Source organism: Chamaea fasciata, unplaced genomic scaffold, assembly GCF_029207755.1.
Source record: "Chamaea fasciata isolate MVZ Bird 193981 ecotype frontalis unplaced genomic scaffold, bChaFas1.0.hap1 SCAF_3, whole genome shotgun sequence".
NCBI lineage: Eukaryota > Metazoa > Chordata > Aves > Passeriformes > Sylviidae > Chamaea > Chamaea fasciata.
Window position 1 is genome coordinate 81364231 of NW_027094088.1, and position 14562 is coordinate 81378792.

Genomic DNA, 14562 nt, shown 5'->3' on the forward strand with positions numbered 1-14562 from the left:
TTGCAGTAACTTTGAAAGAACTGGCATGTGAAACTGCAGCTTAGGTAGACTCATTTTGAAGTGAATGTAACATGGTTGAAGATCACAAAGACTAGTAAAAGACAATCGATGTGCTGATCCATGCAAGACTAACTAGCTTGATCTCAAAAGTATGTCTAAATTTAAAAACATGTAACAATAATGTAGAAATTGACACAAAATACAGCTTGGATATTAATGACGAGACCCTACTAAATATCTTCTTTCCTTATGACAGTCAGGAGATCAGGATGCATTGCATATATCTTCCCATGCATCTTCTGGCACAGCTTTTTACTGGTTGAAATGAGGGAAAAATGAACCATTAAGACAGATGATAACATACAGTACCAACATACATGTTCATCATGTGACTTTGGATGTTATCCTGCGAGTCAGAAAGAAATCAGAAGTGTGAGTTGCTCAGTGCAAAGCAAGACCAATCCCAGTAGGCTGACAAGAGGATTTCGGAGCACCTTCAAAGGTTAAGGATCACAGATAATTAATTACACCACCCATATTCTAATAAAATTTATTATTATCTCTACTTTTATCATACTTAATTCAGGATCAGTCATTGGGGTCTCTAGGTAGTAAGGAAAAAAGTCACGATAACCTGCTCTTTTTATGATTGAGGTTAAGTACCTAGAGCCAGAGCCAAAGCCAAAACTTTCAGTGTGTGCTGTAAGCTAACTGTTGGAAGTGAAAAAGGGGGTCAGAAGAAGAGTTCTGCATTAGTCTTTTCTTTTTATTAGTTATGAAGCATAACTGCTTAAGTCATGAAAAAAAAAATGCTGTCTAGGGATTGTACTTAGAAAAGTATTCTTTGAAAAGATAAAATTTTCCCTCTAAAAAGGCACCTGGTGACACTTCTGAATTTTTTTCATTTTCAATGCATCTTGTTTGAATGTGGCCAACCAGGATGTGCAGAAGGGCAGACAGTTTATAGGTGGGTCAGGGAAATGCTCTACAGAAAAGTCTGACTCACTCAGCCAAGAAGAAGGAAGTCTGGGAGAACACAGGAGAGCAGATACTATCCCAGGGAAGCTCATAATAACTCACAGGGCAGAACAATGGGGATGTAGAACCTCCCTCTCTTTGCTTGGGCTTTTTTGCTTTGTTGTGTGCTTTGGGTTTTTTAACTGGATCTTTTCACACCAGGAACTGTAGTAGATAGAAGATATTCCTTTAGACAGAAGTGGATGCTTCATCTCGTCCTGCATTCATATCTTCATCTTTCCTTTATGCTTGGCCTGTCTTAAGGGAAATTCTTCATTATCAGGCTATGATGCTTAAGATGAAAATCAATTAACCTCTGTGATACCATATCTCAATATAGACTTCAAGTTGTTATTATTGTAATTGCAAAACTGAGAGAAAGATACAATATTTCAGTAAATAGAATGAGTAAGCCTCCACTTGTAGTGACTCCTGTTTACTGTAATCAGACACAATGAATAAGCTTTTATGGAAAATGTGCTTGGATGTAGCTTTGGATGCACAACTCATGCATTAGCAATGTTTATGGATTGACTCATTACACAGCCAGTCTTTCTGCATTTCCCTTCTGAGAACATACAGGTTTTCAGACATAATCAAAACAAGGATGCCCTATATGTAGGAAAGTTTATTTTTCACTTGTATTCCATGGACCAGAATCTCCCTGAACTCAAAAAGATCCTTGGCCAGAGTTTGAAAGGACAAGATTTAATACTCTAATATAGTGACAGACCACAAAGGGAACAGCAAATGAGCTGAGCTCCTTATTATTCAGCACTTATTCCAGATCCTAGAAGGACCTAAACTCTAGGAAATAGAGGCCTTTTGTTCAGAATCATGGCAGGAATCTACGCAAATGATACCAGGCCCCTGTCTAAAGTGAAACCCAAAATTTGAAAGGAAAGTGTGAGCTCCTTGAACCAGCATTTCCCCATGAAACCACCACTGGAAAGGTTCCAGCTATTGCCTTGAAACAGGGTGTAAGGACATGCATTTGGCAAAGCATGAGGCAAGGTGCTGTGGGAAGACTGAGCACACAGGGAACTCTGAAAAAGAAGGGCTAGCTAAACAAGTTTTGCAGGACCCACCCATGTACAAAAACCCACCAGTGTGCCAAAGTGGTTATTGAAACATCACGACCTGCACCGACCTAAGCTGCCGGCAGGAATTGCTGCTGGTGTTATCAGCAGGCAGCATGTGAAGTGGCACCTGGTGCCAACTAGGTCAGGATGTGGTTACAAGCGGAGTTAAGAAAGCCACAGCATGTATACAGAACCTAAAAGTGAATCTGTGGGACCAAACCTCTGACAAAGCAGATCTGAACCCCGCTTCTACCACAAAGTGCTGTAGTTGACTACCCTTGCACTACTTGCTTTCTTGTAGCCTTGCTCCAAAGCTGACACCCAGGCATCAGCCTGCCATGATCCCAGCTGCCAGGTGCCCTTCTGAGGTACAGTGTATGATCTCAGCAGGGAAGTTATAGCAAAGCTACAAAACCTGCCTGACTCCTTGAGGCAGTGGCTCAGGTGGGAAGCGAGATAAGGTGGCACAGCTATGGCCAAGCTGCTGCTGGTACAAAATGCCTGCTAAAACATGATTGCCTTCCCTTGACACTGATGGAGCAAATACATTCGAATGCTCCTTGCGAAAGGTGCCACAGTGACAGGCACAGAGATGGAAATCAAGTATCTAGGACCCAAAGAAACCCAACCAATTAAGGAATCTATTGTCACAGGGGTCAGAGCACAAGGCAGTGTGGTATACTAAATATTTTTATCACTAACCCTTTCAGCAAGGTAAGCTATTCCATTTCTGGCAAAACATCCCAGGCAGTAGGGATCAGAGATATACAGGGGGATTTCCCAAGCCAGAGCTTACATCTCACCACTTACATAGAGTAAGCGTAAGCCAAGGATCATCCTGACCTCCTTGAATATATCCGATCTCTTTTTGAACACCCTGGTATCTTTGGCTTCCACAATACTTCAGATGTACTTACATGTTGCATACTAAACCTTTGGAGCTTCCTTTCATCCATTTCTGTTTGATCATTTCATCAGCTCCTACCCCTACGCAATGCTGATTCCTCCTATCCAGCAGTCAGCAAGAGTGAAAGTTTCCTAAGGAAGTCATACAGCTTTAAGTCGTGTATGGAAGTCATTTCCATCTCCTTAGACACCTGCATTGGTTCTCTCCATATTCTCTAGCTTTATTAAACCTTTCCAAGGACTGCAGACAGCATTCAAACCAAATATGTTTACATAGCTGCACACCAATATTTTCTTGCATTCTCTTCCTTTCCCAATAATTAATATTCTAATTGGTTCCTTCGGTACAAGGTTTGGGCAGACATTTTCAGAGAACTATGCATAATGCAGAACCATCCCCAAATGCCACTCCACAGTCCCCTTGTGTTGTATGTTTGTTAGGATACTTTTTTCCCATGTGAATTCCTCTGTGTTCTGTTACTATAGGAGGCATATTTGGTAGTCTAATTTACAAGCTTCAACATGCATGAAGACCAGTATCATATTTACTACCTTCCCTTTCTGTGTTCCTATGGCTAATCTAAAAATCACACAGGACAACATCTCACACAGCTCTTACAAACTCCTTTAGACTCCAGAAGTCAAAGCTGCCTGGGTCTGGAGAGCTTTATCAACTGCCCTAAAAAGTTGCCACTGGCACATCAATTTCTAGTTCCTTGGACTAGTATCTTACAGAGCATGGCTTGACTTGAAAATTTCCAAGTTTCTCAGCTCTGAACATCAATGCATGTGACTTGGCTTTTCTTTCCAGATGAGAAGCTAGAGCAGCAACAGGAGCATTCTCCAACCCATGGCTAACAACAAGCCGAAAGCCAGGGTTTCTTTGAGGCTTCATCTGCTGTCCCTAAAACCAGTGCTTTGTTCATATTTGCATTGCTCAGCACCCATCATCGCAGTTAGGAAGTGTCTTTACCGTTGTGGTGCTGGACATCTGCTAAGTCCAAACATCAGGCTGAAAGAGATTTAGGCAGACACTCACCTTTCACTCAGGTGCCCAAGACCTGCTGAAGACTCAGAACTTCTCATTACTGAGGTACCTTCCTGAAATGCTGGTGAGTGCTTCCTGCTGGATGGCTTAAGGGTCCCTCCAACACACAGCAGCTGCTGCAGTTCACAGCATTTCCCAACCACTGTGGAAGGGACTTCACTGTCTTCTGCTGCACAGAACTGTGCCCCATTTCATGAACATCCAAACACATGTGGGCGACAAGTTTTATGCCTGATAAGAGTATGTCAAAGTACAATGCCACTCTGCAATAGCAGTGAAGAACTTTATGCCCCAATAAGTCACTGAACACAAGCAGCACTGTACTGAATCCGTGGTACTGAACAGTTTTCTGCCAAACTCTAAGCAAACAAGACAAGGAATATAAGGAGCTAAGAGTCACAGTAATATTTTATCTGTGCCTTGGCAGTGCTAGGCTAACAGAATCATTTAGGACTTCTAAGACGTAGTCTATTCAAGACTATGAAGGAAGCAAGTACAAATATAATTCATATTTCCTTAAATATAGTTACTCAAAAGCCAATTAAAAATGAAATTATGTGACATAAAATAGGGGAAAAGCCAGAGACACAGACCATGTAACAGAGGAATTCAAAGCATGCCTGCGCTATACAACATACACATTAAGTGGGTACAGAGAAAAGCCAGAGATCCTTAAACATGTAAGGGATGAGACAAATGGACAGATGCTGTTTAAAACTGTCCTATTCCTTGTGTTTGTTCAGGGTTCAGAACACTGGTACCACTATTCCACATCAAATTAGTCATAGCTTTCATTGCAAAATCTGCCTGGATTTTAGCAATTCATCTGATTAGAGCCAAAATCTTGAAATTGCATCATTGTTTAGCTGTGAATATTCTACCTGCCAAGAGAAGGAATTGAGGTGAGGAGTCAGATTTTTATCTCAGGTTTCATTTCAGCAACTCCCATAAAAGTGTATGGACAGGCTCTATAAAGACATCTTCTGGGTCCATACAGGTGTGCACCTCTACATCCTACAAGTAAATCACACTGCATTGCCTGCTCCATTCTTTATGGCCTTTATCTTGCAAGATTTATCTTGATTACTTTATGTGAAGCAGTAAGCAAACAAGGGCACACTGTACCAGCTCCCTGACAGACTGACAAGCCATGTGCTTCAGGCAGGTGGGCACAGATAACCAAGTTGGGAAGAGATACATACATCAAGCAGAAAAGGAATATTCCCGTATCAGCAGTTTATCCTTAGCTGAAACAGGATATGCCTTAGCAATAAGAGAGTTAGAGAAATATGGTAAAAAGTGGTATTTCTTTTATTGTTGCTGCTGAGAATTCTATTTTGTGTGAGCAGCAAGGCAATAAGAGTGTAAACAACTGGAAGAGAGAAGCAAAGAGTTGTCCTAACTGGCACCTGCAAGGATTAGCCAGAGATCCTTGCCAAGGAGTTCAGGGAGCAAGCTAGACTTCTCACCTGGGCTAGAACTCAAGTTTTCTTCAACTGTTGAATTTTTAATTTGATACTTGTCACCACTCCCAGAATTATGTTCAGCATGAGACCATTATCAGGTACTTAAAAAAGAACAGAAATCCACAGGAGGTACCAAAATAGTGATAATCTGACAACTTACCTTCAAACTAACTCACCTCTCCGCTATTAGGGATTTTACTATTTCCCTCCTGCACAGTTACATGTACAGCAGTAGCACCTCAAGAGTGCCTTCCACAAGACTAGATGAGAAGTAGGAGTTTGACTTCTCCAGCATCATGGTGATAGAATTGTGAATAGATTTTTCTTGTTCCTTGATCAAGTGTCCTTACAGCAGAAGGATATGCAAGCAAACAGCCTTTTTCTTGTACTTGTCAATGACTCAATTCTAGGTGTTGTCACAACAAGACTAACTACATGAGCAGTGCCTTCAAAACTTAAACTCTATTTAGTGTTTGAATTCCAGCTAAGCTTACAGAGCAGATTTCAGGCAGAGTCATAGAACCATGGAATCAAAAAATGTCCTGAGGTGGAAGGGACCCACAAGGATCATCAAGTCCAACTCCTGGCCCTATACAAAACACCCCAAAAGTCACACCATGTACCTGAGAATATTGTCCAAACACTTCTTGAACTCTGTCAGGGTTGGTGCTGTGACCACTTCCCTGGCGAGCCTGTTCCAGTGCTTAAACACCCTCTGGGTGAAGAACCTTTTCCTGATATGCAACCTAAATCTCCCCAACACAGCTTCCTGCCATTCCCTCAGCTCCCACCACCAGAGAGGAGACAGCAGTGCCTGCCCCTCTAATTACCCTCATGAGGGAGGAGCTGGAGACTGAGTCATGCTATACGCATTCATAAGTGAAAAGGGAAGTCACCCTTCAGCAGTTAGGTTTCTTTTATAGTGTCAGCTGCTGAGCAGAGCTTTTGGACCACAGTTTTAGATTTAAAGGCTGTAAATTCCCAAACCCATTTTTCCATCAAGAATTACAACAGGGAACTTACTGAAGTGTTCTCATTTACCTTTGTACACTTCACATAGATGTGGTATTAGCCAATATAGTATTATACTGTACATGTATCCAGAACAACTTATACAGAGACATACTCTGCTTTACCAGCCCACTTCTCTCTCCATTACATACAATGTCATGAAATGCAGCCTTGAGGGTGACAGTAATGCAGGATGGACATTTTGTAACCTTGAAAAAGCTTCTAGCTGTTACCCAACATTTAAGATTTTTTTTTTTTGTCCTTTAAAGCTAATCAAACAATGTTTCCGTAATTCAGTTATACTTTTAAGACACCAGCAGAACCTGAGAAGGGACAGAGTTGTCTACAAGGCAGAAAAAAAAAAAAACTGGAACAGACTGAAGACTGGTAAGTGGCAGCTGCCAAGGTAGACAGACATCCTGCAGCACGTCATTGAGGTGGTGAAAGTATAAATCAACTGCCCATTTGCAATGGAAAAAAAATATTTAAAAGGAATGACTGATAACAACCCATTGCCTCTAATCAGCCCCAGGGCTCTTTCATAAGCTCCCTTTCACGCCAGTTATATTTCCTGTGCCTTCTTCAGCAGTCACAGAATAAGAGAAAGGTTTGATAAACCATACACTACAAAAGAAAAATAGCTGTAGCTATTGTAGCACTGCTGTGCAGTAATGTAGCACTGCTTCTCAGTATTCAACACAAACTAGAGAAGCAAAACAGCAAAAAATAACAATTGTAACATTAGAATAATTACAATTTTTTTTCAAGATCCATAATCTAGACAAGTACTTGGGGAAACTTCAAATTATGAAGACATTTCTGCAGAGTAAAGACTTTCTTCACAGGTTTTTCTCTGAAGAGGCTGATGCTTTCCCCCTCCTCCAGAGAAAGTCAAAGGGTTTCAGGTCCCATACCATACCAGTCTCTCAAACTGCTTAGAATATGAAATGTACAGAACAAAGTCTTTTCTTCCTTGTCTTTGATTTATAAAATTTTAATGTCTATATAACAAACTATAAACAAAAAGTGGAGTACAATTATCATATGTACTTCTTATACCTGAAATACCACTCAACTTCTGCAGCAGCAGCACTAAGGCTTTAAAAAAATGAGCAAGAACAATACCATTATGGGGAACAAACCTTTTTCACTAGAAATATGGGACAACTACCCCCATCCTGACAGATGACTAATTGAGATTTCACACCCCGTTTCATATAGTGACAATGAGATCAACACCATAAGTTTATCATTCCAGGTTTGCTCTTAGAAAGGAGATGTGCTGTTCTTGTGTGTGCTCCAACACTGGGGTAAGCACACGTTCTCTGCCACTGCTTCAGCCCTCCTCTTTATCAGGAATAGTTCCCATCTCACTCCTGATCACTCTCCCTCTGTAATGTGGAGAATCACAGCTAACCCAAAACAAGGGAGGGCAGGTATGAAGATAGACTTGCACCAGAAATGTAATTCAGTTAAAACCTGACCAATCAAATAACAACCATGTAAAATCCACTTCTCTTACATTCAGTGCACTTTAGAGAATGCTTAGTATTAATGCTTTTAAAAATTGAAATTAGCAATTTATTACCATTGTGAATCCTGAGAGATTTTCTATCATTTTGAAATTTGAAAAGCAGACTATGCTTATAATAGCATTTTTAATACAACAAGAGCCATTTTATTCATATAAGTTCATAACAGTACTGATGATTCCATCAGAACACTTAACCACAGGAACAGCTCAAAAACTGGGTGACATTTACATGCATCTACCAATACTACAACTGGTGGTTTTTTTTACAAAGTGTTCATTTCCTTCTGTCCTTCCAAACTGGACACAAGGTATTTGTTAGTAAAGGACAGAACAGCATAACACTCTGTTCATGCCTTAGAAGATGTTTCAAAAGGTATTTCATGTTTTTCACATTTATCAGCTGCCTTTTTTGGGGAACTTTTTATATTAGTTTCTCATAAGTTCTCATCTTAAAAGATTCTCGTACAGGTTTTTGTACTCCAGACGTTGTAGTGCTTTGTAAGTAACACAGACCATAATCACCAAGTTGCCATTGTCGTTGCTCAACCCAAGCAGCATGCAAGGAGTGAAAAAGCCCACAGTGAAAAGCAGTCAACAGAATTCTTTTTAATGACCTGCAAACATTATCAGAAGAACACAATGAACATATAAAAATGCAAACTTTATGCTGAGTGTCCTTTTAAAAGCTAGCAGCACAAAATACTTTTTGAACAGACCAGACATCTGTTGCCTCCTGAACAGTAGTACATCATTTTGTTGTCCATGTTTTTTGACTCCCAGTTTTTGCAAATGCTGATACATCAAGAGTTTTACCACTGCTGCACTGTTCATATAAAGTCTGAAAGTTAACAAACACACAGGGTATTCACATGAACACAGTTGTACTGCACACAGATTCAAACTATATAACAAACATTACCACCTGAAATAAATCATCACATACTGAAATATTCCATACCAAAACTACTCTGTCTAATAAAAAAAATAAAAACACACTTAAGACAGCTTAGTTCTACCAGCTGTAATGCAGTGCAATGCCCAAAAGAAAATACATACACTGTCACAGTTTGGGCAAAGTTATAGACCTTCACAAGTCAGGACAGAACAAACGAGCTGCAGAGATCTAAAATTAAGTTTACTCTATTAAATGTCTCCACTATGGAAACACCAGCATGGAAGGAGAGAGTTACTTGTGTACTCTTTACATGAGATACTCAAATGCCCAAACAGCCACATCACCATTTTGTTAGAAGAATCACTACTTGTTCACCCTCATATTTAAAACAGATCAAGTGCAACCAAAAGTGTAAGCATGAACTCCTTTAGATTTAACATACACTGAATTTGCTTTCCTCCCTATTAAAGCAGCTCTGCATTCTCAAGGTCTTATGCACACCTTACCACCATCACTTCTTCTGAGACACAGGTAGATAGAACAGAGTTGAAGATTTATCAAGCTTCTCTTTCAGGCAATAAAAAGAATCTGCAATACCTCAACACAGGAACTCATTTACACATAGCACTGCATTAACAGTTCAGCAACTTCCAGAAAGCAGGAACAGTTGCAGCCCAAAAGCATGCACACTTCACAGATCAATTTAGGTCATTTTTCCATAGTGAGGGTTCTTAAATTAGAAGACCCCCACATAGGGGCAGCTTAAAAAAGCAAAGCAGATCTACTGGGAGGTGGAAAGGAAAGAAAAAAACTAAAAGCAAAGATTACTGGCATAATTTTCAACCCTTCCAATTCAGAAGAATGTAGAGAGATTCTGCATCCTTGCAAATAAAAGCTAGCACTAAGATATGCAATGTTTTTCCATCCAGAGCTGAAGATTTTATATTTGTAATGTTTCAGCTTTCACTACCAAACATTCTAACCTTGGTCTGTATGAGCATGTACTACTATACAAAACAGAAAAAACAATTTACTTACCCTCGCAGCTCTAGAAATAGAATTGGGAGAATTCAAGCCAACAAGCTGGCCAAGGATACGTTTCATTTCCTCTGTTGTTCCTTTTGTATTTGGGACACCTGAAGTTAATTTATAGTTATGCTGAAATTGTATATATTATCAGTATAAAAATCACCAGAACAGTTCTTAAGAGGTTTAACAATAAAAATATTGAAGTCTTTTCTGAAGCAGACTTAGGCACCAAACAAAATTGAGTCATGCCAACAAGCTCGGAGTACATCTAAGAGTAAAGCATTTTTAAAGCATAGTTACAAATACTACTTAATAAAGATGTAATTTAAAATAAATGTACCTGTCTGACAATGACTTTGAATTTGAACATAGGGATGTACCAGCAACTCCGAAACAGAAATTCTTTCTTTAGGATTTCTTATTAAACAGCGCTGCAAATGAAAAAAAGAGGAAGAATGGCTTGCCTATAAATTGTGAATTGTCCTAGGAATTAGCAGTATTTACTTTGGATGTTGAACCAAAGGACTTAAGTCAGACTGCTTTCAATACTTACTTAGCTAATATTGAGCTGAAAAGAGACTTTAATATGGAGACTACACAAAGTAGCTCTAGCTTCATTCTGCTTTTGGAATAAGGCTTGTTATTACAAGTAGCAGTGAGCATCTATTTGTGGAAAGTCTCTCAAGCACAACTCATTCAATTTTAGAAAATATGATTTGAGTAAAGAAAATAATTAGCATTATTTAAATCAAAAGGAACAGTTACCTTCAGCACATCTTGAAGATCCTTCTCAGCAATATCTGGGAACCCTATTTCATAATTTGGATCAACAATGGCATGCATTTTATTGATGTGGCTTGTTATATGTTGAAATGGAGTCCTTCCATATGTCATACAGTACAAAATGCAGCCTAGTGACCACACATCACTTTTGGGACTTATCTAATATTAAAAAAAAAAAGATTAGAAGATTACTCTCTACTTAAGAAACTGGCCCTTCAGTCAATTTATTATGTAATTGTACAGTTTCTACTGTATAAGAGATATTTGTAACTATTACACAAAATCACCAAGGCAGCATGCCATTATCTATTAAGACAGTGATGTGGCTTCCTTCACTTATATTCCATAAAAAACTATTCTTTAATCAGAATATTTTTGAAAATCAACTTACTTGAAGAACTAACTTAAAACTAAAGTTAGTTCTCAACAAGTCAAACTGCAGGATTCTAATTTCAAATTTAAAGATAAATACATGTAAAAGCATACAAAATTATTTAAATCCAGGAAACTGTGAGAGATCACAGCTATGTCTCCAAAGTGGAAAGGCACAATTCAGTTCCCCTGAGTTTAAAGGATTCAGATCCATATTTCAACCATGACACCCAGCCTGTTCCTTGCAGGACAATTTTCCACTTCTCCTGTTGTTGCTGAAGCACTTTAAGAGAAGCACAGAGTGGGGAAGGGAAGTGGAGAAAGATGCGGACAGAAGACCTGACTCCCAACAGTGGTTAGATTTTTGCTTAGATGAACAAGTCTGCACATTGCATGCAGTTTTAATTTAAAAGTACAAAACAAGGTAAAAAATTATTGTCCTTAAAAAAGAAATCCACTTAAAATATTTTATTTTCCATTTAGAAAAACAAGATTGTATTTCATTACATAATAATACTTCCATTCAACAGTTAAAAAGTTAATCTTCATGTACATGCAAGCACATTTGGAATTTAAATACTTTTTCACCAAACCATGTACCCCTCAGCTGAAGTTTGACTGCCAGTGTGAAAATGCTTTCCTTCAGTACTTCTCATCATTCACATTCCATTGCCCTGGTGATATTATAAAATTCTCTACAATACACAATACTCTGTAGCATAGAAAAATCAATAGGATACATGGAACTCATACATGTGGCCCTAAACTGCCCAAGCCTGTGCCTCTGTTTTATTTTCAATTTTACTCATTAATTGAACACTTTCATTTTTCTAAACATCATCTGCCAAATGCTTATAGGAGTTAGGGAGATTAGGCTTAACCTTCCAACTCTGCACATCATCATGGCACAATAAATTTTATATTCAAGTTTCAGTGGAAGATTTTGAAAAAAAACTCAAATCTGAAGATACGTGTTTGAATTACTTCCTTCTCAACATGAAAGAAATAGGAGGAAAAAGATCATACTACCTTAGAACGAGACTTGCCATTTTCTCCATAGGAAGACCTATCTTCTATTGCTTCAGGTGGCATATAATTCATTGTGCCAGCCTAGCCATAAAAATGAAAAAATATCCTTTTAAGTAAAGCATGCATTAAATTTAATTCACTTAATAAAAACTTAGATTTCTGTCCCAAAAAGCTGAAAAGCATCTTGAAAGTTTGCATTAAGGCTGAAGGCCATTATTATTCTGTTCATTAAAAACATGTAAAAATCAGTATATATGAATATTCATATACACATAAAAAACCATTCAGTAAAAATTTTCAATAATAATTGAGGTTGTTATAATCAAAGTTATCAGCAGGTACTACAGCACTTCACAGAAAAATGGACATGAACTTTCCAGAAATATTTCACCTGAGAATCTTTAATGATGCTTGTCACATCTGGCTGCATTTGGTTTGCAATGCCAAAGTCAATTAGTTTTAGCATTCCATCCACTATCAGAAAGTTTGCTGGTTTCAGATCACTGTGAATAATGCCTGTAAAAGAGTTTAAAATAAATCCAAATTACAACCATAAGGTTTAGCATTACTCAACTCCCATAACCCTTGCACAGAGAGAAGGTGCAGATTGGCTTTTTCTGAGTCTCAGCAGATTTCATAAAAGTGCTTCCATTTCTTCCTACACAGTTAAAACTTGCAAGAGTTTATAAAGTCAGAGTTACTACTTATTCAAATCTGCAAGTATCCCAGAACAGCTTCAAGCAATTTGAGTTGCACAGTTTCTCACTTTGGAACAGACCCTCCAGCTCAGTGTGCACATGGCCACACTGAACTGCTGCTCTGGAGCAATTCAGTGGTCTGTCCATGCCTGTAGTTCTCTCTTTAATTAGCTAAGCAGGTATTTAAAATAAAAGAATTATATTGCTTAGTCTGATTAAAGGGACCATTCACTGAGGAGTATACACAACTGACTTCTCACAAACTCTACTTGCACAATTTAACATGAATTTTGGTTACTATCTACATAATCACCCAATCTTGATATTTTACAAAAACCAATGTCATTTTTTCAAAACATCACATGTATGTATGTACGCTGAATTTCAGTAAATTTTGCTGTTTGCTATGTTATTGAATGCTGTAGTTCTGAAAATAGGTGACGCTTTCTGCTATATGTACTAGTCTTCAACTTCATTATTATATAGGAAAAGATCCAAGTCTGCCCTCTCCTTTATGCTATACAGGCAAACAGAATATTGATGCATACACTTTAACTACATAAGTAAAGATGAAAAGAAGGCTTGAAGAACTCTAGGAAAAAGCTGAAGCATTTTGTCAAAGTAAAGATGGCAGAGCTGTCATTAATGTCAAAGCTACTTCTGGAGAGAATGAGTGGCTAAAATTTGGGTCTAACAGAACAAGTGGAATTGGGAGTATACCATGTAGTCTAAAACAGAAAATATTTTCTGGCTGTTGAAAGAAAATAGCATTACATAAACAGTGATATTTGTGAGATCCTTCTTGAGTTAGATAATTCTATCTCTGGATCAAGATTTACCTTGGTTTTTTGCTTCACTTTTTTTTAAATACAGTAAATACCCATCTTTGAAGATCACTAAGACTATGCCAACACTAAACACAATACTACCTCCAAAGTTAAACCAGATCCATATTATCTGCCATATATCCTATACAAATACCTAGAATTATTTAAGAATACCATATTCATGGATAGTGTGAACAGCTTCCAGCATGTTTTTCCAATAGCTCTTTCGTTCCAGTGGATCAATCCTTTTTTTCTTTTTAAGCCAGCTATTGAGATCAATATTTCCACACTCCATTACCATGTAGATATGTTGATCAGTAATTTCACTAAAAATAAAATATGTATGTTAAAAGTGAAGGAAATATCTTTGCATAGAGAAATACTGATTAAATAAAATTAGTATTTACTCACTAGCCATAAAGGCGGATGATCTTATCACTATGTTGCTGCAGTTTACTCAAATGAGCAATTTCATTCTTATAGCTCTCAACAGTCTGTTGATCAGCTTCCTCCAGATTGACATATTTGACAGCATACAGCTGCTTCTTGTCATTCAGTACTTGAAACACCTGCAAAACAGTATCAGTTAATAACTTCACTAGTCCCTAATTCTGATTTACTAGGGTACTTCACCTCAACTCAGCCAGAATACCAAAGAATTCCACCTTTACAAAAGGAAGAAACAACACAAAGAAATTCATACAAGCCAGCATGAAAAAAATCAAGGAAGACACCAGTTAAAACAGAAACAACACTATCAGAAGCTATCTTGGTGCTACATTATATTTCATCAGGTTCATCATGAGTCTGCAGTGTTCCTAAGATAAAGATTACAAAATAACGCTCCCAGAGATACAGGTTTGAT

At 38.1% G+C, this 14562-nt stretch overlaps 1 protein-coding gene across 2 annotated transcripts in view; it reads right to left on the reverse strand.

The window, feature by feature from the left end:
* Positions 1 to 8088: 8088 nt before the first annotated feature.
* Positions 8089 to 14562, reverse strand: part of TTK (TTK protein kinase) — a 29410-nt gene continuing 22936 nt past the window's right edge. For both annotated transcript variants that reach the window (XM_066179634.1, XM_066179635.1), the window contains exons 16-24: positions 14109 to 14266; positions 13872 to 14023; positions 12564 to 12688; positions 12173 to 12253; positions 10754 to 10930; positions 10329 to 10419; positions 9998 to 10095; positions 8781 to 8902; positions 8089 to 8678 (exon numbers count right to left, since the gene is read on the reverse strand). In XM_066179634.1, coding sequence (XP_066035731.1) covers positions 8813 to 8902; positions 9998 to 10095; positions 10329 to 10419; positions 10754 to 10930; positions 12173 to 12253; positions 12564 to 12688; positions 13872 to 14023; positions 14109 to 14266 — 972 coding nt within the window. In that variant the 3' untranslated portion in view covers positions 8089 to 8678; positions 8781 to 8812. The remainder of the gene's footprint in view (positions 8679 to 8780; positions 8903 to 9997; positions 10096 to 10328; positions 10420 to 10753; positions 10931 to 12172; positions 12254 to 12563; positions 12689 to 13871; positions 14024 to 14108; positions 14267 to 14562) is intronic.